This window comes from Phoxinus phoxinus, assembly GCF_949152265.1.
Source record: "Phoxinus phoxinus genome assembly, chromosome: 2".
Taxonomy (NCBI): domain Eukaryota; kingdom Metazoa; phylum Chordata; class Actinopteri; order Cypriniformes; family Leuciscidae; genus Phoxinus; species Phoxinus phoxinus.
Window position 1 is genome coordinate 51,534,996 of NC_136877.1, and position 25,877 is coordinate 51,560,872.

General features: G+C 40.8%; 1 protein-coding gene across 9 annotated transcripts in view; it reads left to right on the top strand.

The window, feature by feature from the left end:
• LOC306992993 (uncharacterized protein) overlaps positions 1 to 23,792 on the top strand; it is a 134,569-nt gene extending 110,777 nt beyond the window's left edge. For 8 of the 9 annotated variants that reach the window (XM_079602365.1, XM_079602359.1, XM_079602364.1 and 5 more), the window contains one exon: positions 22,905 to 23,645. In XM_079602365.1, the coding sequence (XP_079458491.1) occupies positions 22,905 to 23,530 (626 nt within the window). In that variant the 3' untranslated portion in view covers positions 23,531 to 23,645. Of the gene's footprint in view, positions 1 to 22,904 lie in introns of all 9 variants that reach the window. The other variant, XM_079602356.1, reaches the window with a different exon arrangement.
• Positions 23,793 to 25,877: the final 2,085 nt, after the last annotated feature.

Sequence of the window (25,877 nt, forward strand, 5' to 3'; positions counted from 1 at the left end):
TGGCGTATCTAAAAAAAAAATGGCCGCCATTGGCCAATGAAGTTTAAGCACCCATTAGACATGGTTAACGGAGGCCAATCGTAACGAAACTCGATGGCCATGTTCAACTCATGGCCCTAAAGGTCTGTAAGAGTTTTGAAAGAAATCGGCCACTAGTTGGCGCTAACGAGTTTTACGGCTCTGTAATCACGTGGTGTTACAAATATCGTCAGAATATGCATATCATTTGATAGATCTCCTCACGCTGAACAACTTTGCCTCTAGAACTAATGCTGTCAATCGAATTGTTCATTAATTATACGCAATTATGTTAAAAACCTACTTTTGCGAACTAGTCCCTGGTTTTTCGCCCGATCGGAACTAGACCAGTCTAGAACAATTCTCTGGACTCTCTAGATCAATAATTATTAAAAAAAAGTTGAACTTTTGCATTTGGATGGCTATAAGAGGGTAATTTAAGAAAAGGGGCGTGTCAAAATACACTCAAAAGCCTATAAATCCGAAATAAAAACTCAAAACTTCACAAAAATTGGTGAGCATATGTGCAATAACATTATTAACAAGCATGCAAAATTTTATGGAGATCGGACCATAGGTGGCGCTATAACTGTTAAAAAGCTTTTAAACCATATATTTCCTATGGTAAATTGCCTGTATTGGCTGTAAATGGTGTTTTTCCATCTATGATGTCAGTGGTTAAATGCTTGCTAAATAAATCTTAATGTCTTTTGATGCTAATGTGCTTAACGGCCTTAAAGGCCTTAAAAGCTTGAACACCGACAAATGCTGCTTGCAGCTTTAATTAGGGGCCAAGCACTGAAAGTGCGGAGGCACCTATTGTTTTCGTTCCGGTTCTTATTATTATTATTATTATTATTATTCTGCTTCTTCCGACTGGGCGTCTATGGCAGCCCATAGAAGCGTATGCGGGAAAGTTGTTCCGGTTTGACATTCTGATAGAGGACATTCCCAACAGTAATTGCACCAATTTTGGTGTCTCTAACTCATTCCCTCTAGCGCCACCACCTGTCCAAAGTTTCACTTATATTATGCTAATAACTTTTAAACCGTAAGGCCTATCAACAAAATTCTTTTTTCCTCTGATTCCTGAGCTCACGACGATTCGACTGGACCCTATGACGTCATTTTCCGTCATAAAAATATGGCCGCCATTTTGAATTGTCCAAAAAACCTTCTTTTGCGAACTCGTCCTAGACGGTTTGTCCGATTTGCACCAAAATTGCACCAGATCATCTTCAGGCTGTGGGGACAAAAAGTTATGGAATTCAAGTTGATTCGTCAAACCGTTTTCGATAAACGCGCAAACAAATTTTACGTAGCGCTTGCGAAAACAGACATAAGGCTGTATCTCCGCATCGCTTAATCGTATTCAAACCAAACTTCCTACATGTCATCACAAGCATGACCTGAGGCTACATGCTGCGTTTCGGCGCAGCGCCACCTACTGGTCTGGAGATATGAAAAAAGGCTATTTTTGCTTATAACTTCTGAACGGTTTGTCCAAAAATCACAAAAGTGGTCTCGATAGATTCAGGGCGTCATGTTGAGTTGACTGATATCCAATTTTTCCATATCGGCCATTTTGGCTGTCGGCCATTTTGAATTATGTGCTAAAATGCTGTATTTTATGAACGCATGAACGTATCGTTACGAAACTCAGTATGGGTCATCAGTACAAAGCCCTAAAGGTACTCAAAAGATTATGAGACAGCGCCACCTTTTGGTCAAAAGTTATAATGAAATTTCCAAAAATGCTAATAACTTTTGAATAAATTTGCCTATAGTAATGACACTGATCTCAATAGATTCCTTGGGTTATGCTGAAAACATAGATACCAATTTTGCCATAGTCAGCCAAACTTCCTGTCCGCCATCTTTATTTTCTTTTAAAACCTACTTTTTCGAACTCCTCCTAGACCGAACGTCCGATTTTCACCAAAATCGGATCGTGTCATCTCCAGACCGTGCCGAGTAAAAGTTATGGATTTCGTGTCGATAGACGAAACCGTTTTCGTATACCGCAGTGGCAAAGTTGAGGCATGATGCCAAAATGACTATTCAGGCTTTATATCTGCAATGCCTTGACATATTGACACCAAACTTTGTATGTGTCATTGTCACTTCACTCTGACCACATCACATCAGTTTCGTAACTGCGCCACCTATTGGTCGAAAGTGATAATCATATTTTTAGTTATTGTATGTGATTTTTCAACCATTTTGCCAAAATTCATCTTCAAATGTCTTTAACCCTTTAGGCGCCAGAGGTTTTTTCCTAAAACGTTCGATTTTGACATCTTAATTTCAAAAGTCTATATCTTAAAAGTGATAAAAGATAGAGACTTTCTGTAAATTAGAGAAATATTAAGGATGACCCAAAGTTTATGTAGGGATTACATTTTCCCATCTAATTTGCATATTATGACGTCATATGGTGGCGGCAATCATGGATTATAGAATTTTCATGAAAAGTCACATGTTTAAATAATAAAATGCAGCACTTCTTTCCCCCCAAAATGTCCCTCACCTTCTGTATGCTATATTGCACGATACTGAATGCTCAGGTAAATAGTAAGTAGTAAACAAACTGTAAATCATTACTAATAAATGGTAGAAACAAACCGAATGCATGTAGCGGTTGGCCTTTTGCTGTAGAAATTATCCATTTACATACAGTAGACACTCTTATTCCATGTATGGGGCACATATATATTATTCATATGACACACAAACACAAGTAGACAAGACCTGTTCAGTTGCCCCGTGTCACACCGCCTCTGCTCCTGCTACGAGCAGCGCGGGCGCGGCCAGATCTCTCTCTCGCGCGCGCGCGCCGAGTGCGCACAGCTCGGACTACTGTCATTGTCATTGCGACTCCCCACCCTGCCCCATAACTGTCCTATGAATACTTTGACCTCGTCTAACATACCCAGTAGCTTTAGACAAAGTCTCCACAACAATATTGTTGCCGCGATTGCGGAGAGGCACACGGTCAGAAGACAAACTACATGACTAGCGCGGTAAAAAAAAATCTCCCGCCTCGTTCCCCACAACAATAACACACCTGCTAACTTCGCGATGAACACTCCAACCCCGGGAAACATTGTTTCCACCACTGACATTGGGCAAAGGACCATCTACATTGGGCAAAGGATTCACCGCTTGTGCTTGTTGTAACGTACGCGCTATACTTTCACTTTCATAATCACCGTGAACTTCTGAATGCAGATATTTCCCTTCAGAACCAGGGTCCGCGAATAGAAGACCCAACACTTCATTGTGGGTAAGCTTTATTGATGCAATTAGATAATAATAATAATAATAATCTAATGCAAATACTCGCTGACGTTGACAATATTGCTCTGATAAAATGGCTCACTCGCACACTAGCTCCGCTTTTGTTCGCGCTGATTCAATGCGCTCTATCTCGAAGATTTTGTATAAAAACATGACGTTTTTTTGAGTTGGGGATGAAGTATAACATGTCTGCCAACTAGTGGATGGGAGGTCGAAGGAAATTTGACACCCTATTTGACAAAATCGGCCGTTTTATTCAGTGCCGCATCTTGTCGAGTAAACTCGACCGTGGCGCCTAGAGGGTTAATTGCTCCTTGCTGCAGTGGGTCTCACACTCCCAGCCACTTTGGCATGTCTTGTCGTCTTGCTTGCGCTTGGCCCCGGTGATTGCTGCTTGCAGCTATATTTAGGGGCCAAGCACTGAAGGTGCGGGCACCTATTGTATCTGTTCCCGTTCTTATTCTTCTTCTTTTTCTTTTTTTTCTTTTTTTTCTTCCGACTGGGCGTCTATGGCAGCCTATAGAACCGTTTGCGGGAAACTTATACAAATTGGCACAGTGATAGAGGACAGCCTGAACTATCACCATAGCAAATTTGGAGTCTCCAACTCATTCCCTCTAGCGCCACCAGCTGTCCAAAGTTTCACTCATGTTTATGCTAATAACTTTTGAACCACAAGGGCTAGAAACAAAATTCTTTTTTCCTCTGATTCCTGAGCTCATGACGATTCGACTGCACCCTATGACGTCATTTTCCGTCATAATAGTTTTCCCGCCATTTTGAATTTTCCGAAAAACCTACTTTTTCGAACTCCTCCTAGGCCGTTGCTCCGAATTTCACGAAAAATTAACCAGATCACCTCCAGACCTTGACGACCAAAAGTTATGGAATTCAAGTTGATTCGAATTACCGTTCTCGAATACCGCGCAAATAAATTTTACGTAGCGCTTGCGAAAACAGACGTAAGGCCGTATCTCCACAACGCTTTATCGGATTCAGACCAAATTTGGTACATGTCATCACAAGCATGACTTGAGGCTACATGCTGCGTTTCGGCACAGCGCCACCTACTGGTCCGGAGATATGAAGAATTTATGTTTTTGCTTATAACTTCTGAACGGTTTGTCCAAAAATCACAAAAGTGGTCTCGTTAGATTCAGGGCGTCGTGCTGAGTTGACTGATATCCAATTTTCCCATATCGGCCATTTTGGCTGTCGGCCATTTTGAATTATGTGCTAAAATGCTGTATTTTATGAACGCATGAACGTATCGTTACGAAACTCAGTATGGGTCATCAGTACAACGCCCTAAAGGTACTCAAAAATTTATGAGACACCGCCACCTTTTGGTCAAAAGTTATAATGAAATTTCCAAAAATGCTAATAACTTTTGAATAAATTTGCCTATAGTAATGACACTGATCTCAATAGATTCCTTGGGTTATGCTGAAAACATAGATACCAATTTTGCCATAGTCAGCCAAACTTCCTGTCCGCCATCTTTATTTTCTTTTAAAACCTACTTTTTCGAACTCCTCCTAGACCGAAGGTCCGATTTTCATCAAAATCGGATCATGTCATCTCCAGACCGTGCCGAGTAAAAGTTATGGATTTCGTGTCGATAGACGAAACCGTTTTCGTATACCGCAGTGGCAAAGTTGAGGCATGATGCCAAAATGACTATTCAGGCTTTATATCTGCAATGCCTTGACATATTGACACCAAACTTTGTAAGTGTCATTGTCACTTCACTCTGACCACATCACATCAGTTTCGTAACTGCGCCACCTATTGGTCGAAAGTGATAATCATATTTTTAGTTAATGTATGTGATTTTTCAACCATTTTGCCAAAATTCATCTTTAAATGTCTTCAATTGCTCCTTGCTGCAGTTGGTCTCTCACTTCCAGCCACTTTGGCATGTCTTGTCGTCTTGCTTGCGCTTGGCCCCGGTGATTGCTGCTTGCAGCTATATTTATTATTATTATTCTGCTTCTTCCGACTGGGCGTCTATGGCAGCCCATAGAAGCGTATGCGGGAAAGTTGTTCCGGTTTGACATTCTGATAGAGGACATTCCCAACAGTAATTGCACCAATTTTGGTGTCTCTAACTCATTCCCTCTAGCGCCACCACCTGTCCAAAGTTTCACTTATATTATGCTAATAACTTTTAAACCGTAAGGCCTATCAACAAAATTCTTTTTTCCTCTGATTCCTGAGCTCACGACGATTCGACTGGACCCTATGACGTCATTTTCCGTCATAAAAATATGGCCGCCATTTTGAATTGTCCAAAAAACCTTCTTTTGCGAACTCGTCCTAGACGGTTTGTCCGATTTGCACCAAAATTGCACCAGATCATCTTCAGGCTGTGGGGACAAAAAGTTATGGAATTCAAGTTGATTCGTCAAACCGTTTTCGATAAACGCGCAAACAAATTTTACGTAGCGCTTGCGAAAACAGACATAAGGCTGTATCTCCGCATCGCTTAATCGTATTCAAACCAAACTTCCTACATGTCATCACAAGCATGACTTGAGGCTACATGCTGCGTTTCGGCGCAGCGCCACCTACTGGTCTGGAGATATGAAAAAAGGCTATTTTTGCTTATAACTTCTGAACGGTTTGTCCAAAAATCACAAAAGTGGTCTCGTTAGATTCAGGGCGTCATGTTGAGTTGACTGATATCCAATTTTTCCATATCGGCCATTTTGGCTGTCGGCCATTTTGAATTATGTGCTAAAATGCTGTATTTTATGAACGCATGAACGTATCGTTACGAAACTCAGTATGGGTCATCAGTACAAAGCCCTAAAGGTACTCAAAAGATTATGAGACAGCGCCACCTTTTGGTCAAAAGTTATAATGAAATTTCCAAAAATGCTAATAACTTTTGAATAAATTTGCCTATAGTAATGACACTGATCTCAATAGATTCCTTGGGTTATGCTGAAAACATTGATACCAATTTCTTCATAGTCAGTCAAACTTCCTGTCCGCCATCTTTATTTTCTTTTAAAACCTACTTTTTCGAACTCCTCCTAGACCGAACGTCCGATTTTCACCAAAATTGGATCGTGTCATCTCCAGACCGTGCCAAGTAAAAGTTATGGATTTCGTGTTGATAGACAAAACCGTTTTCGTATACCGCAGTGGCAAAGTTGAGGCATGATGCCAAAATGACTATTCAGGCTTTATATCTGCAATGCCTTGACATATTGACACCAAACTTTGTATGTGTCATTGTCACTTCACTCTGACCACATCACATCAGTTTCGTAACTGCGCCACCTATTGGTCGAAAGTGATAATCATATTTTTAGTTATTGTATGTGATTTTTCAACCATTTTGCCAAAATTCATCTTCAAATGTCTTTAATTGCTCCTTGCTGCAGTGGGTCTCACACTCCCAGCCACTTTGGCATGTCTTGTCGTCTTGCTTGCGCTTGTTCTTTTTCTTTTTTTTCTTCCGACTGGGCGTCTATGGCAGCCTATAGAACCGTTTGCGGGAAACTTATGAAAATTGGCACAGTGATAGAGGACAGCCTGAACTATCACCATAGCAAATTTGGAGTCTCCAACTCATTCCCTCTAGCGCCACCAGCTGTCCAAAGTTGCACTCATGTTTATGCTAATAACTTTTGAACCACACGGGCTAGAAACAAAATTCTTTTTTCCTCTGATTCCTGAGCTCATGACGACTTGCCTGGACCCTATGACGTCATTTTCCGTCATAATAGTTTTCCCGCCATTTTGAATTTTCCGAAAAACCTACTTTTTCGAACTCGTCCTAGACGGTTTGTCCGATTCTCACCAAAATTGCACCAGATCATCTTCAGGCAGTGCCGACAAAAAGTTATGGAATTCAAGTTGTTTCGCTTAACCGTTTTTGATAAACGTACAAACAAATTTTACATAGCACTTGCGAAAACAGACGTAAGGCTGTATCTCCGCAACGCTTTATTGTATTCAGACCAAACTTGGTACATGTCATCATAAGCATGACTTGAGGCTACATGCAGCGTTTCGGCGCAGCGCCACCTACTGGTCCGGAGATATGAAGAATTTATATTTTTGCTTATAACTTCTGAACGGTTTGTCCAAAAATCACAAAAGTGGTCTCGTTAGATTCAGGGCATCGTGCTGAGTCGACTGATATCCAATTTTCCCATATCGGCCATTTTGGCTGTCGGCCATTTTGAATTATGTGCTAAAATGCTGTATTTTATGAACGCATGAACGTATCGTTACGAAACTCAGTATGGGTCATCAGTACAACGCCCTAAAAGTACTCAAAAATTTATGAGACAGCGCCACCTTTTGGTCAAAAGTTATAATGAAATTTCCAAAAATGCTAATAACTTTTGATTAAATTTGCCTATAGTAATGACACTGATCTCAATAGATTCCTTGGGTTATGCTGAAAACATAGATACCAATTTTGCCATAGTCAATCAAAGTTCCTGTCCGCCATCTTTATTTTCTTTTAAAACCTACTTTTTCGAACTCCTCCTAGACCGAACGTCCGATTTTCACCAAAATCGGATCGTGTCATCTCCAGACCGTGCAGAGTAAAAGTTATGGATTTCGTGTCGATAGACGAAACCGTTTTTGTATACCGCTGTGGCAAAGTTGAGGCATGATGCCAAAATGACTATTCAGGCTTTATATCTGCAATGCCTTGACATATTGACACCAAACTTTGTATGTGTCATTGTCACTTCACTCTGACCACATCACATCAGTTTCGTAACTGCGCCACCTATTGGTCGAAAGTGATAATCATATTTTTAGTTATTGTATGTGATTTTTCAACCATTTTGCCAAAATTCATCTTCAAATGTCTTTAATTGCTCCTTGCTGCAGTGGGTCTCACACTCCCAGCCACTTTGGCATGTCTTGTCGTCTTGCTTGCGCTTGGCCCCGGTGATTGCTGCTTGCAGCTATATTTAGGGGCCAAGCACTGAAGGTGCGGGCACCTATTGTATCTGTTCCCGTTCTTATTCTTCTTTTTCTTTTTCTTCCGACTGGGCGTCTATGGCAGCTTATATAACCGTTTGCGGGAAACTTATACAAATTGGCACAGTGATAGAGGACAGCCTGAACTATCACCATAGCAAATTTGGAGTCTCCAACTCATTCCCTCTAGCGCCACCAGCTGTCCAAAGTTGCACTCATGTTTATGCTAATAACTTTTGAACCACAAGGGCTAGAAACAAAATTCTTTTTTCCTCTGATTCCTGAGCTCATGACGATTCGACTGCACCCTATGACGTAATTTTCCGTCATAATAGTTTTCCCGCCATTTTGAATTTTCCGAAAAACCTACTTTTTCGAACTCCTCCTAGGCCGTTGCTCCGAATTTCACGAAAAATGAACCAGATCATCTCCAGACCTTGACGACCAAAAGTTATGGAATTCAAGTTGATTCGAATTACCGTTCTCGAATACCGCGCAAATACATTTTACGTAGCGCTTGCAAAAACAGACGTAAGGCTGTATCTCCACAACGCTTTATCGGATTCAGACCAAATTTGGTACATGTAATCACAATTATGACCTGAGGCTACATGCTGCGTTTCGGCGCAGCGCCACCTACTGGTCCGGAGATATGAAGAATTTATGTTTTTGCTTATAACTTCTGAACGGTTTGTCCAAAAATCACAAAAGTGGTCTCGTTAGATTCAGGGCGTCATACTGAGTTGACTGATATCCAATTTTCCCATATTGGCCATTTTGGCTGTCGGCCATTTTGAATTATGTGCTAAAATGCTGTATTTTATGAACGCATGAACGTATCGTTACGAAACTCAGTATGGGTCATCAGTACAACGCCCTAAAGGTACTCAAAAATTTATGAGACAGCGCCACCTTTTGGTCAAAAGTTATAATGAAATTTCCAAAAATGCTAATAACTTTTGAATAAATTTGCCTATAGTAATGACACTGATCTCAATAGATTCCTTGGGTTATGCTGAAAACATAGATACCAATTTTGCCATAGTCAGCCAAACTTCCTGTCCGCCATCTTTATTTTCTTTTAAAACCTACTTTTTCGAACTCCTCCTAGACCGAATGTCCGATTTTCACCAAAATCGGATCGTGTCATCTCCAGACCGTGCCGAGTAAAAGTTATGGATTTCGTGTCGATAGACGAAACCGTTTTTGTATACCGCAGTGGCAAAGTTGAGGCATGATGCCAAAATCACTATTCAGGCTTTATATCTGCAATGCCTTGACATATTGACACCAAACTTTGTAAGTGTCATTGTCACTTCACTCTGACCACATCACATCAGTTTCGTAACTGCGCCACCTATTGGTCGAAAGTGATAATCATATTTTTAGTTATTGTATGTGATTTTTCAACCATTTTGCCAAAATTCATCTTTAAATGTCTTCAATTGCTCCTTGCTGCAGTTGGTCTCACACTTCCAGCCACTTTGGCATGTCTTGTCGTCTTGCTTGCGCTTGGCCCCGGTGATTGCTGCTTGCAGCTATATTTTCTTTTTCTTTTTCTTCTTCCGACTGGGCGTCTATGGCAGCCTATAGAACCGTTTGCGGGAAACTTATGAAAATTGGCACAGTGATAGAGGACAGCCTGAACTATCACCATAGCAAATTTGGAGTCTCCAACTCATTCCCTCTAGCGCCACCAGCTGTCCAAAGTTTCACTCATGTTTATGCTAATAACTTTTGAACCACAAGGGCTAGAAACAAAATTCTTTTTTCCTCTGATTCCTGAGCTCATGACGATTCGACTGCACCCTATGACGTCATTTTTCGTCATAATAGTTTTCCCGCCATTTTGAATTTTCCGAAAAACCTACTTTTTCGAACTCCTCCTAGGCCGTTGCTCCGAATTTCACGAAAAATGAACCAGATCATCTCCAGACCTGGACAACCAAAAGTTATGGAATTCAAGTTGATTAGAATTACCGTTCTCGAATACCGCGCAAATAAATTTTACGTAGCGCTTGCGAAAACAGACGTAAGGCCGTATCCCCACAACGCTTTATCGGATTCAGACCAAATTTGGTACATGTCATCACAAGCATGACCTGAGGCTACATGCTGCGTTTCGGCGCAGCGCCACCTACTGGTCCGAAGATATGAAGAATTTATGTTTTTGCTTATAACTTCTGAACGGTTTGTCCAAAAATCACAAAAGTGGTCTCGTTAGATTCAGGGCGTCGTGCTGAGTTGACTGATATCCAATTTTCCCATATCGGCCATTTTGGCTGTCGGCCATTTTGAATTATGTGCTAAAATGCTGTATTTTATGAACGCATGAACGTATCGTTACGAAACTCAGTATGGGTCATCAGTACAACGACCTAAAGGTACTCAAAAATTTATGAGACAGCGCCACCTTTTGGTCAAAAGTTATAATGAAATTTCCAAAAATGCTAATAACTTTTGAATAAATTTGCCTATAGTAATGACACTGATCTCAATAGATTCCTTGGGTTATGCTGAAAACATAGATACCAATTTTGCCATAGTCAGCCAAACTTCCTGTCCGCCATCTTTATTTTGTTTTAAAACCTACTTTTTGAACTCCTCCTAGACCGAACGTCCGATTTTCACCAAAATCGGATCGTGTCATCTCCAGACCGTGCCGAGTAAAAGTTATGGATTTCGTGTCGATAGACAAAACCGTTTTTGTATACCGCAGTGTCAAAGTTGAGGCATGATGCCAAAATGACTATTCAGGCTTTATATCTGCAATGCCTTGACATATTGACACCAAACTTTGTAAGTGTCATTGTCACTTCACTCTGACCACATCACATCAGTTTCGTAATTGCGCCACCTATTGGTCGAAAGTGATAATCTATTAAATCATATTTTTAAGTTAATGCATGTGATTTTTCAACCATTTTGCCAAAATTCATCTTTTAATGTCTTCAATTGCTCCTTGCTGCAGTTGATCTCTCACTCCCAGCCACTTTGGCACGTCTTGTCGTCTTGCTTGCGCTTGGCCCCGGTGATTGCTGCTTGCAGCTATATTTAGGGGCCAAGCACTGAAGGTGCGGGCACCTATTGTATCTGTTCCCGTTCTTATTAGGGGCCAAGCACTGAAGGTGCGGGCACCTATTGTATCTGTTCCCGTTCTTATTCTTCTTTTTCTTTTTTTAGGGGCCAAGCACTGAAGGTGCGGGCACCTATTGTATCTGTTCCGGTTCTTCTTCTTCTTCTTTTTCTTCCGACTGGGCGTCTATGGCAGCCCATAGAAGCGTATGCGGGAAAGTTGTTTTGGTTTGACATTCTGACAGAGGACATTCCCAACATCAAATACACCAATTTTGGTGTTTCTAACTCATTCCCTCTAGCGCCACCACCTGTCCAAAGTTTCAGAAATTGTATGCTAATAACTTTTGAACCGTAAGGCCTATCAACAAAATTCTTTTTTCCTCTGATTCCTGAGCTCACGACGATTCGATTGCACCCTATGACGTCATTTTCCGTCATAATAGTTTTCCCGCCATTTTGAATTTTCCAAAAAACCTACTTTTTCGAACTCGTCCTAGGCCGTTGCTCCGAATTTCACGAAAATTGAACCAGATCAACTCCAGACCATGACGACAAAAAGTTATGGAATTCAAGTTGATTCAAATTACCGTTCTCGAATACCGCGCAAATAAATTTTACGTAGCGCTTGCAAAAACAGACGTAAGGCCGTATCTCCACAACGCTTTATCGGATTCAGACCAAATTTGGTACATGTCATCACAAGCATGACCTGAGGCTACATGCTGCGTTTCGGCGCAGCGCCACCTACTGGTCCGGAGATATGAAGAATTTATATTTTTGCTTATAACTTCTGAACGGTTTGTCCAAAAATCACAAAAGTGGTCTCGTTAGATTCAGGGCATCGTGCTGAGTCGACTGATATCCAATTTTCCCATATCGGCCATTTTGGCTGTCGGCCATTTTGAATTATGTGCTAAAATGCTGTATTTTATGAACGCATGAACGTATCGTTACGAAACTCAGTATGGGTCATCAGTACAACGCCCTAAAAGTACTCAAAAATTTATGAGACAGCGCCACCTTTTGGTCAAAAGTTATAATGAAATTTCCAAAAATGCTAATAACTTTTGAATAAATTTGCCTATAGTAATGACACTGATCTCAATAGATTCCTTGGGTTATGCTGAAAACATAGATACCAATTTTGCCATAGTCAATCAAAGTTCCTGTCCGCCATCTTTATTTTCTTTTAAAACCTACTTTTTCGAACTCCTCCTAGACCGAACGTCCGATTTTCACCAAAATCGGATCGTGTCATCTCCAGACTGTGCCGAGTAAAAGTTATGGATTTCGTGTCGATAGACAAAACCGTTTTCGTATACCGCAGTGGCAAAGTTGAGGCATGATGCCAAAATGACTATTCAGGCTTTATATCTGCAATGCCTTGACATATTGACACCAAACTTTGTATGTGTCATTGTCACTTCACTCTGACCACATCACATCAGTTTCGTAACTGCGCCACCTATTGGTCGAAAGTGATAATCATATTTTTAGTTATTGTATGTGATTTTTCAACCATTTTGCCAAAATTCATCTTCAAATGTCTTTAATTGCTCCTTGCTGCAGTGGGTCTCACACTCCCAGCCACTTTGGCATGTCTTGTCGTCTTGCTTGCGCTTGGCCCCGGTGATTGCTGCTTGCAGCTATATTTCTTCTTTTTTTTCTTTTTCTTCCGACTGGGCGTCTATGGCAGCCTATAGAACCGTTTGCGGGAAACTTATACAAATTGGCACAGTGATAGAGGATAGCCTGATCTATCACCATAGCAAATTTGGAGTCTCCAACTTATTCCCTCTAGCGCCACCAGCTGTCCAAAGTTGCACTCATGTTTATGCTAATAACTTTTGAACCACAAGGGCTAGAAACAAAATTCGTTTTTCCTCTGATTCCTGAGCTCTTGACAATTCGAATGCACCATATGACGTCATTTTCCGTCATAATAGTTTTCCCGCCATTTTGAATTTTCCGAAAAACCTACTTTTTCGAACTCCTCCTAGGCCGTTGCTCCGAATTTCACAAAAAATTAACCAGATCATCTCCAGACCTTGACGACCAAAAGTTATGGAATTCAAGTTGATTCGAATTACCGTTCTCGAATACCGCGCAAATAAATTTTACGTAGCGCTTGCGAAAACAGACGTAAGGCCGTATCTCCACAACGCTTTATCGGATTCAGGCCAAATTTGGTACATGTCATCACAAGCATGACCTGAGGCTACATGCTGCGTTTCGGCGCAGCGCCACCTACTGGTCCGGAGATATGAAGAATTTATGTTTTTGCTTATAACTTCTGAACGGTTTGTCCAAAAATCACAAAAGTGGTCTCGTTAGATTCAGGGCGTCGTGCTGAGTTGACTGATATCCAATTTTCCCATATCGGCCATTTTGGCTGTCGGCCATTTTGAATTATGTGCTAAAATGCTGTATTTTATGAACGCATGAACGTATCGTTACGAAACTCAGTATGGGTCATCAGTACAACGCCCTAAAGGTACTCAAAAATTTATGAGACAGCGCCACCTTTTGGTCAAAAGTTATAATGAAATTTCCAAAAATGCTAATAACTTTTGAATAAATTTGCCTATAGTAATGACACTGATCTCAATAGATTCCTTGGGTTATGCTGAAAACATAGATACCAATTTTGCCATAGTCAGTCAAACTTCCTGTCCGCCATCTTTATTTTCTTTTAAAACCTACTTTTTCGAACTCCTCCTAGACCGAAGGTCCGATTTTCACCAAAATCGGTTCGTGTCATCTCCAGACCGTGCCGAGTAAAAGTTATGGATTTCGTGTCGATAGACAAAACCGTTTTTGTATACCGAAGATGCAAAGTTGAGGCATGATGCCAAAATGACTATTCAGGCTTTATATCTGCAATGCCTTGACATATTGACACCAAACTTTATATGTGTCATTGTCACTTCACTCTGACCACATCACATCAGTTTCGTAATTGCGCCACCTATTGGTCGAAAGTGATAATCATATTTTTAGTTATTGTATGTGATTTTTCAACCATTTTGCCAAAATTCATCTTTAAATGTCTTCAATTGCTCCTTGCTGCAGTTGGTCACACACTCCCAGCCACTTTGGCATGTCTTGTCGTCTTGCTTGCGCTTGGCCCCGTAATGGCTGCTTGCAGCTATATTTAGGGGCCAAGCACTGAAGGTGCGGGCACCTATTGTATCTGTTCCCGTTCTTATTAGGGGCCAAGCACTGAAGGTGCGGGCACCTATTGTATCTGTTCCCGTTCTTATTCTTCTTTTTCTTTTTCTTTTTCTTTTTCTTTTTCTTTTTCTTTTTCTTTTTCTTTTTCTTCCGACTGGGCGTCTATGGCAGCCTATAGAACCGTTTGCGGGAAACTTATGAAAATTGGCACAGTGATAGAGGACAGCCTGAACTATCACCATAGTAAATTTGGAGTCTCCAACTCATTCCCTCTAGCGCCACCAGCTGTCCAAAGTTTCACTCATGTTTATGCTAATAACTTTTGAACCACAAGGGCTAGAAACAAAATTATTTTTTCCTCTGATTCCTGAGCTCATGACGATTCGAGTGCACCCTATGCCGTCATTTTCCGTCATAATAGTTTTCCCGCCATTTTGAATTTTCCGAAAAACCTACTTTTTCGAACTCCTCCTAGACCGTTGCTCCGAATTTCACGAAAAATGAACCAGATCATCTCCAGACCTTGACGACCAAAAGTTATGGAAATCAAGTTGATTCGAATTACCGTTCTCGAATACCGCGCAAATAAATTTTACGTAGCGCTTGCGAAAACAGACGTAAGGCTGTATCTCCACAACGCTTTATCAGATTCAGACCAAATATGGTACATGTCATCACAAGCATAACCTGAGGCTACATGCTGCGTTTCGGCGCAGCGCCACCTACTGGTCCGGAGATATGAATAATTTATGTTTTTGCTTATAACTTCTGAATGGTTTGTCCAAAAATCACAAAAGTGGTCTCGTTAGATTCAGAGCGTCGTGCTGAGTTGACTGATATCCAATTTTCCCATATCGGCCATTTTGGCTGTCGGCCATTTTTAATTATGTGCTAAAATGCTGTATTTTATGAATGCATGAACATATCGTTGCGAAACTCAGTATGGGTCATCAGTACAACGCCCTAAAGGTACTCAAAAATGTATGAGACAGCGCCACCTTTTGGTCAAAAGTTATAATGAAATTTCCAAAAATGCTAATAACTTTTGAATGAATTTGCCTATAGTAATGACACTGATCTCAATAGATTCCTTGGGTTATGCTGAAAACATAGATACCAATTTTGCCATAGTCAATCAAAGTTCCTGTCCGCCATCTTTATTTTCTTTTAAAACCTACTTTTTCGAACTCCTCCTAGACCGAACGTCCGATTTTCACCAAAATCGGATCGTGTCATCTCCAGACTGTGCCGAGTAAAAGTTATGGATTTCGTGTCGATAGACAAAACCGTTTTCGTATACCGCAGTGGCAAAGTTGAGGCATGATGCCAAAATGACTATTCAGGCTTTATATCTGCAATGCCTTGACATATTGACACCAAACTTTGTATGTGTCATTGTCACTTCACTCTGACCACATCACATCAGTTTCGTAACTGCGCCACCTATTGGTCGAAAGTGATAATCATATTTTTAGTTATTGTATGTGATTTTTCAACCATTTTGCCAAAATTCATCTTCAAATGTCTTTAATTGCTCCTTGCTGCAGTGGGTCTCACACTCCCAGCCACTTTGGCATGTCTTGTCGTCTTGCTTGCGCTTGGCCCCGGTGATTGCTGCTTGCAGCTATATTTCTTCTTTTTCTTTTTCTTTTTCTTCCGACTGGGCGTCTATGGCAGCCTATAGAACCGTTTGCGGGAAACTTATACAAATTGGCACAGTGATAGAGGACAGCCTGAACTATCACCATAGCAAATTTGGAGTCTCCAACTCATTCCCTCTAGCGCCACCAGCTGTCCAAAGTTTCACTCATGTTTATGCTAATAACTTTTGAACCACAAGGGCTAGAAACAAAATTCTTTTTTCCTCTGATTCCTGAGCTCACGACGATTCGATTGCACCCTATGACGTCATTTTCCGTCATAATAGTTTTCCCGCCATTTTGAATTTTCCGAAAAACCTACTTTTTCTAACTCCTCCTAGGCCGTTGCTCCGAATTTCACGAAAAATGAACCAGATCATCTCCAGACCTTGACGACCAAAAGTTATGGAATTCAAGTTGATTCGAATTACCGTTCTCGAATACCGCGCAAATAAATTTTACGTAGCGCTTGCGAAAACAGACGTAAGGCCGTATCTCCACAACGCTTTATCGGATTCAGACCAAATTTGGTACATGTCATCACAAGCATGACTTGAGGCTACATGCTGCGTTTCGGCACAGCGCCACCTACTGGTCCGGAGATATGAAGAATTTATGTTTTTGCTTATAACTTCTGAACGGTTTGTCCAAAAATCACAAAAGTGGTCTCGTTAGATTCAGGGCGTCGTGCTGAGTTGACTGATATCCAATTTTCCCATATCGGCCATTTTGGCTGTCGGCCATTTTGAATTATGTGCTAAAATGCTGTATTTTATGAACGCATGAACGTATCGTTACGAAACTCAGTATGGGTCATCAGTACAACGCCCTAAAGGTACTCAAAAATTTATGAGACACCGCCACCTTTTGGTCAAAAGTTATAATGAAATTTCCAAAAATGCTAATAACTTTTGAATAAATTTGCCTATAGTAATGACACTGATCTCAATAGATTCCTTGGGTTATGCTGAAAACATAGATACCAATTTTGCCATAGTCAGCCAAACTTCCTGTCCGCCATCTTTATTTTCTTTTAAAACCTACTTTTTCGAACTCCTCCTAGACCGAAGGTCCGATTTTCACCAAAATCGGATCGTGTCATCTCCAGACCGTGCCGAGTAAAAGTTATGGATTTCGTGTCGATAGACGAAACCGTTTTCGTATACCGCAGTGGCAAAGTTGAGGCATGATGCCAAAATGACTATTCAGGCTTTATATCTGCAATGCCTTGACATATTGACACCAAACTTTGTAAGTGTCATTGTCACTTCACTCTGACCACATCACATCAGTTTCGTAACTGCGCCACCTATTGGTCGAAAGTGATAATCATATTTTTAGTTAATGTATGTGATTTTTCAACCATTTTGCCAAAATTCATCTTTAAATGTCTTCAATTGCTCCTTGCTGCAGTTGGTCTCTCACTTCCAGCCACTTTGGCATGTCTTGTCGTCTTGCTTGCGCTTGGCCCCGGTGATTGCTGCTTGCAGCTATATTTATTCTTCCGTTTCTTCTTCCGCCATTGAAGTCTATGGCAGCCCTATGAACCGCTTGCGGGAAAGTTGATTTTATTTGACATTCTTATAGAGGACAGTCCCAACATTAAATACACCAATTTTGGTGTCTCCAACTCATTCCCTCTAGCGCCACCAACAGTCCAAAGTTTCACTCATGTCTATGCTGATAACTTTTGAACCGTAAGGGCTAGAATCAAAATTCTTTTTTCCTCTGATTCCTGAGCTCACGACGATTCGACTGCACCCTATGACGTCATTTTCCGTCATAATAGTTTTCCCGCCATTTTGAATTTTCCAAAAAACCTACTTTTTCGAACTCCTCCTAGGCCGTTGCTCCGAATTTCACGAAAATTGAACCAGATCAACTCCAGACCATGACGACAAAAAGTTATGGAATTCAAGTTGATTCGAATTACCGTTCTCGAATACCGCGCAAATAAATTTTACGTAGCGCTTGCAAAAACAGACGTAAGGCCGTATCTCCACAACGCTTTATCGGATTCAGACCAAATTTGGTACATGTCATCACAAGCATGACTTGAGGCTACATGCTGCGTTTCGGCGCAGCGCCACCTACTGGTCCGGAGATATGAAGAATTTATATTTTTGCTTATAACTTCTGAATGGTTTGTCCAAAAATCACAAAAGTGGTCTCGTTAGATTCAGGGCATCGTGCTGAGTCGACTGATATCCAATTTTCCCATATCGGCCATTTTGGCTGTCGGCCATTTTGAATTATGTGCTAAAATGCTGTATTTTATGAACGCATGAACGTATCGTTACGAAACTCAGTATGGGTCATCAGTACAACGCCCTAAAAGTACTCAAAAATTTATGAGACAGCGCCACCTTTTGGTCAAAAGTTATAATGAAATTTCCAAAAATGCTAATAACTTTTGAATAAATTTGCCTATAGTAATGACACTGATCTCAATAGATTCCTTGGGTTATGCTGAAAACATAGATACCAATTTTGCCATAGTCAATCAAAGTTCCTGTCCGCCATCTTTATTTTCTTTTAAAACCTACTTTTTCGAACTCCTCCTAGACCGAACGTCCGATTTTCACCAAAATCGGATCGTGTCATCTCCAGACTGTGCCGAGTAAAAGTTATGGATTTCGTGTCGATAGACGAAACCGTTTTCATATACCGCAGTGGCAAATTTGAGGCATGATGCCAAAATGACTATTCAGGCTTTATATCTGCAATGCCTTGACATATTGACACCAAACTTTGTATGTGTCATTTTCACTTCACTCTGACCACATCACATCAGTTTCGTAACTGCGCCACCTATTGGTCGAAAGTGATAATCATATTTTTAGTTATTGTGTGTGATTTTTCAACCATTTTGCCAAAATTCATCTTTAAATGTCTTCAATTGCTCCTTGCTGCAGTTGGTCTCTCACTTCCAGCCACTTTGGCATGTCTTGTCGTCTTGCTTGCGCTTGGCCCCGGTGATTGCTGCTTGCAGCTATATTTATTATTATTCTTCATTGTTCCGACTGGGAGTCTATGGCAGCCTATAGAACCGCTTGCGGGAAAGTTATGAAATTTGGCACTCATATAGAGGACAGTCTGAACTATCACCATAGCAAATTTGGAGTCTCCAAATCAATCCCTCTAGCGCCACCAACTGTCCAAAGTTGCACTCATGTTTATGCTAATAACTTTTGAACCTTAAGGGCTAGAAACAAAATTCTTTTTTCCTCTGATTCCTGAGCTCATGACGATTCGACTGCATCCTATGACGTCATTTTCCGTCATAATAGTTTTCCCGCCATTTTGAATTTTCCGAAAAACCTACTTTTTCGAACTCCTCCTAGGCCGTTGGTCCGAATTTCACGAAAATTGAACCAGATCATCTCGAGACTATGCCGACAAAAAGTTATGGAAATCAAGTTGATTCGAATTACCGTTCTCGAATACCGCGCAAGTAAATTTTACGTAGCACTTGCGAAAACAGGCTCAATGCTGTATCTCCACAACGCTTTATCAGATTCAGACCAAATTTGGTACATGTCATCACAAGCATAACCTGAGGCTACATGCTGCGTTTCGGCGCAGCGCCACCTACTGGTCCGGAGATATGAAGAATTTATTTTTTTGCTTATAACTTCTGAACGGTTTGTCCAAAAATCACAAAAGTGGTCTCGTTAGATTCAGGGCGTCGTGCTGAGTCGACTGATATCCAATTTTCCCATATCGGCCATTTTGGCTGTCGGCCATTTTGAATTATGTGCTAAAATGCTGTATTTTATGAACACATGAACGTATCGTTACCAAACTCAGTATGGGTCATCAGTACAAGGCCCTAAAGGTACTCAAAAGATTATGAGACAGCGCCACCTTTTGGTCAAAAGTTGTAACAAAATTTCCTAAAATGCTAATAACTTTTGCATACATTTGCCTATAGTAATGAAACTGGTCTTAATAGATTCCTTGGGTTATGCTGAAAACATAGATACCAATTTATTCATAGTCAGCCAAACTTCCTGTCCGCCATCTTTATTTCCTTTTAAAATGTACTTTTTCGAACTTCTCCTAGACCGACTGTCCGATTTTCACCAAAATCGGATCTTGTCATCTCCAGACCGTGCCAAGTAAAAGTTATGGATTTCGTGTCGATAGACAAAACCATGGTCGTATACCGCAGATGCAAAGTTGAGGCATAATGCCAAAGTGACTATTCAGGCTTTATATCTGCAATGCCTTGACATATTGACACCAAACTTTGTATGTGTCGTCGTCACTTCACTCTGACCACATCACAACAGTTTTGTAACTGCGCCACCTATTGGTCGAAAGTGATTATCTATTAAATCATATTTTTAAGTTAATGCATGTGATTTTTCAACCATTTTGCCAAAATTTATCTTTAAATGTCTTCAATTGCTCCTTGCTGCAGTTGATCTCTCACTCCCAGCCACTTTGGCACGTCTTGTCGTCTTGCTTGCGCTTGGCCCCGGTGATTGCTGCTTGCAGCTATATTTCTTCTTTTTCTTCCGACTGGGCGTCTATGGCAGCCCATAGAAGCGTATGCGGGAAAGTTGTTTTGATTTGACATTCTGATAGAGGACAGTCCCAACATCAAATACACCAATTTTGGTGTTTCTAACTCATTCCCTCTAGCGCCACCACCTATCCAAAGTTTCAGAAATTGTATGCTAATAACTTTTAAACCGTAAGGCCTATCAACAAAATTCTTTTTTCCTCTGATTCCTGAGCTCATGGCGATTTGATTGCACCCTATGACGTCATTTTCCGTCACGAAAAATTGTCCGCCATTTTGAATTCTCAAAAAAGCGTACTTTTGCGAACTCGTCCTAGACGGTTTGTCCGATTCTCACCAAAATTGCACCAGATCATCTTCAGGCAGTGCCGACAAAAAGTTATGGAATTCAAGTTGACTCGCTTAACCGTTTTTGATAAACGCACAAACAAATTTTACGTAGCGCTTGCAAAAACAGACTTAAGGCTGTATCTCCGCAACGCTTTATCGTATTCAGACCAAACTTGGTACATGTCATCACAAGCATGACCTGAGGCTACATGCAGCGTTTCGGCACAGCGCCACCTACTGGTCCAGAGATATGAAAAATTGCTATTTTGGCTTATAACTTCTGAACGGTTTGTCCAATAATCCTAAACCTGGTCTCGTTAGATTCAGGGCGGCATGCCGAGTCGACTGATATCCAATTTTTCCAGATCGGCCATTTTGTCTGTCGGCCATTTTGAATTATGTGCTAAAATGCTGTATTTTTTGAACGCATGAACGAATTTTTACGAAACTCGGTATGGGTCATCAGTACAATGCCCTGAAGGAGCCTGAGAAGTTTCGAAACAGCGCCACCTAGTGGATAATTTTTTTTTTCAAATGCTTATAACTTTGGGTGTGGTCGACTTATTCTCACGGGAGTCATCTCCTTAGACTCCTGAATTGTTGCCGAGTCCAACGATACCAGACTTGCCAGGTTTCGGCATATGGTTTGTGCAGCGTTGTAATTTAGCGCTTAAAAAACATTTGGCAATATCTTCGAAACCGCTAGTCCGATCGAGACGAAACCACCTTCAGAAGTTTGGAAACATAGGTCGATAGCTATACAACAATGCCCAAATCTCAAAATATTGATCGTAAGGGGTAGTAAAATTCAATCAAAGTCACGTGTCAGTCGTTTTTGACGTGTTTTTTAACATAAATGTCTATAACGTTGAATCTAATTGAGATATTTTCACCAAAATTGACACACAGATGCATGGGCTCAGTCTGAGGACACACAAAAAAAACTGTGGGATTGAGCCTCTTGGTGGCGCTAAAACTAAACTAAACATGAAATTCCCATTGACTTCAATGCAGTTTAGTGATGTAAAATGCTATACTTAACGAATGCATTGCTGTAACATTATGAAACTCAGTATGTGCCATCAAAACCATGTCCTGAAAGTACTCAACAGATTTAAAGACAGCGCCACCTTTTGGTCAAAAGTTGTAACAAATTTTCACGAAATGCTAATAACTTTTGAATAAATTAGCCTATAGTAATGACACTGATCTCAATAGATTCCTTGGGTTATGCTGAAAACATAGATACCAATTTTGCCATAGTCAGCCAAACTTCCTGTCCGCCATATTTATTTTCTTTTAAAACCTACTTTTTCAAACTCCTCCTAGACCGAACGTCCGATTTTCACCAAAATCGGATCGTGTCATCTCCAGACCGTGCCGAGTAAAAGTTATGGATTTCGTGTCGATAGACGAAACCGTTTTCATACACCGCAGTGGCAAAGTTGAGGCATGATGCCAAAATGACTATTCAGGCTTTATATCTGCAATGCCTTGACATATTGACACCAAACTTTGTATGTGTCATTGTCACTTCACTCTGACCACATCACATCAGTTTCGTAACTGCGCCACCTATTGGTCGAAAGTGATAATCATATTTTTAGTTATTGTATGTGATTTTTTCAACCATTTTGCCAAAATTCATCTTTAAATGTCTTCAATTGCTCCTTGCTGCAGTTGGTCTCACTTCCAGCCACTTTGACATGTCTTGTCGTCTTGCTTGCGCTTGGCCCCGGTGATTGCTGCTTGCAGCTATATTTGATTATGAGTTCGTTATTTTATTGTTCTATTTAATCTGATGATTGTACAACTGTTATACGCTCTGCATTAGATTTTAATTTGAACTTTGTCATTTCTCTTTCTCTACACAGCTGATCAATTAGGCAGTACAGAGGATTTGCCATTATGGACCGAGACACAGCAGGAGCGATGGGATCAGGTCTCTTGGTCAAATGATGATTACGACGAGGATGTCGTGAGAGCTAGACAAACACCGTATCCTTTTGACAATCTGCACGATGCTGAAGAAGTAGAAGAAGAAGAAGTGGCCGAAGAAGAGGAAGAAGAAGAAGAAGAAGAAGAAGTGGTTCAACCTACCCCGGAGCAGAATGATCAACCCTGTATTGATAATGCTCTGATACACGCGTTCATTAACAGACTTATTGCTCAGGGTGATGAGATTTGCAATAGAACGGTGGCGCTACACGCAGAGTACCGTGCCCAGTTAGATGTATACTACACATCATTATGTCGTAGAATAGACGAGGGATTCAACGCGATTAATGCACGCATGGATGTCCAGGACAGCAACATACTCGAATTACAGGGTGTTTTATACGAACTAGACCAGAGACTCGAAAATTCTATCCAAAGATTGCAAGCATCTTGGTCTGAGAATCACGAGAAAGTGTTATGCATATTAAGCGATCAGCTCAGGGAACGTCGATTAATTGTCAATCTTCTCGGAGTTTTGAGCAGCGATGTACACCGAAGATAGGTCACAGCAGCGTATGTTATTTTGTATAAATTTCATTTCACTCTATTAGGTATGTTTTCAACATTATAATTTGTGTGTGTGTGTGTGTATTACCATTTCTGTCACGTAGTGATTTTTTACATTTGTGTTTGATTGAATGTATTTTTAAAAACTGAATTCTCAGGGTTTTGCAACATTGCGTAATTTCAGGTCTAAATAAAAATTAAAATGGATGATGTTAAAAAAAATTCCGCAACCGATACACAGTGCTGTCATCCAGACCAAAATCTTTCAGACCAGTTACAGCGAATGTTTGAAATGCAGATGGATAGCCCCCATAGTTTGTGTGATGCGTTACAGCGAATGATAAATACGTATCCAGAATTTGTAACACCATCTTTTAATGTAGATCCATCATCACAGACTTGTAATTTAGAGCATTTAGAAATAGCTATTGATCAATTGCCCAATATTAATCTATGTGATCGGTTACATGAATTATTAAATGAATGCAATATACAAATTGTACAAGATGGATATGCATTAAAAAATGACCATGAATCAGCATCAAGCGATCCAGTTTTCCCCGGAGGTAATGTCGATATTGATACCCCATCGTCTTTCAATGCTGCTACATCTTGCACCACAGCCCCGCCTACAGGTAATGTTGATACTGAAAGACCGACGACTAGTAATGCATCGCGCACTGTAGATAATATTTGTACCGATAGATCCTCGACAAGTAACACCATCCGAACATCAGATAACCCACGTACTGATAGGGCATCGACTAGTGATACTTTGCACCCGATCCCCCCATCTATGCTAAGTCAACCAGTCATTGAATCGCTGATTCGCGAGGGCGGGGCCGTAAATGGGTATCATGTTTTACCGAGACCCAATTTCAATAGTATTGAATTGCATCGGAGTATGAATCTGCAGGATATTAACTCTACAGATTTGGCGGCGTATAACATTTTCTTACACGATGCGCTTAGCGAAATTGTATTGCTTTCTAGAGAGATTGCAGGTGGTTCTAGTGTCATCAATTTGACCATGACAGCCCCCAGTCTAAAATACCCCGTCAGCGTTGTTTTAACGGACGGAAATAATTATGACGTTAATACGCTTCTCGAACAAATTGAGAAAATCTTACAGAGCGATGTCCAGATATTGTCGGATGAATCTATCGAGATCGAAGCCAATGTCGCTATGAACAGGCGTGGAGGTGGCCGTCGTAAACTTACGGATTTGGCACTCGATCAGGTGGTCAAAAAAAAAAGATGAGTTTATTTTGCCCCGGTAATATTTCAAATAAATTATGCTTATCTATTTGCCTGGCACATTTTCTTGACCCTCATTTACCCGAGAACATGCTAGAAAGACGGGCAACAGCCATCAACAACAGTGCCGGCTTCTCAATCGACCGCGAGATAGGCCTCGGCGACTTAGAAACGTTTGAACAACTACTCGGTATTAAAATCGTTGTTTTTTACAGAACGATCGGTGGTGTACTAGAAACGTACAAAAATCGTAATGATCCACATCCAAAAACGATATGTCTCTATTTGCATGATAACCATTACTACATGATAACCAATCTTACCTCCTTCATAGGAACCAGCTATGTATGCGAATTCTGCTATGTCGGCTATTACGATCAACGCCATCATCATTGTGCGCACGTCTGTAATGTATGTCGTGATAAGGATTGTTACAAAGTTCCTAAAAGAACAGTGCATTGCCCCAATTGTTTGCGTTTCTGTAAATCGAGCTACACAATGCATAAAAAAACATCTTGCATCTTGCGATATTGTTAAATATTACAAGCTATGTAACAGACGATACGACGTCATAGGGTATGGCACAAGAGATCAACACAAATGTGCTCCACCACGATGCGTACATTGCGGCGAAGATCTACCGGATATGGGGTTACACAAGTGTTTTATAATCCCTGAACCGCCTAAGGATCTTAACGAAAAATACATTTTCTACGATTTTGAAACCCGTTACGAAAATGGCCGCCACGTCGCAAACTTTGTATGCGCAATCACCTTTGAAGGCGAAAAATTTACAGCGGAAGGTACCGACTGCATAGCGATGCTAATCACACGTTTCAGGCAACCCCGATACAAAGGCTACTGTTTCATAGCCCATTACGCTTCAAAATTTGACTCTTTTCTCATTCTCGAGTATTTTTGTAAAGCGGGGCTAAAGGTCGACCTCATAATGCAAGGGTGTAAATTAATCTTCATGTACGACGACGTATTTGCACAACGGTATATAGACAGTTACGCGTTTATCCCGATGGCTCTTTCTAAGATGCCAGCTGCGTTAAACTTGACCACGATTGAAAAAGGGTACT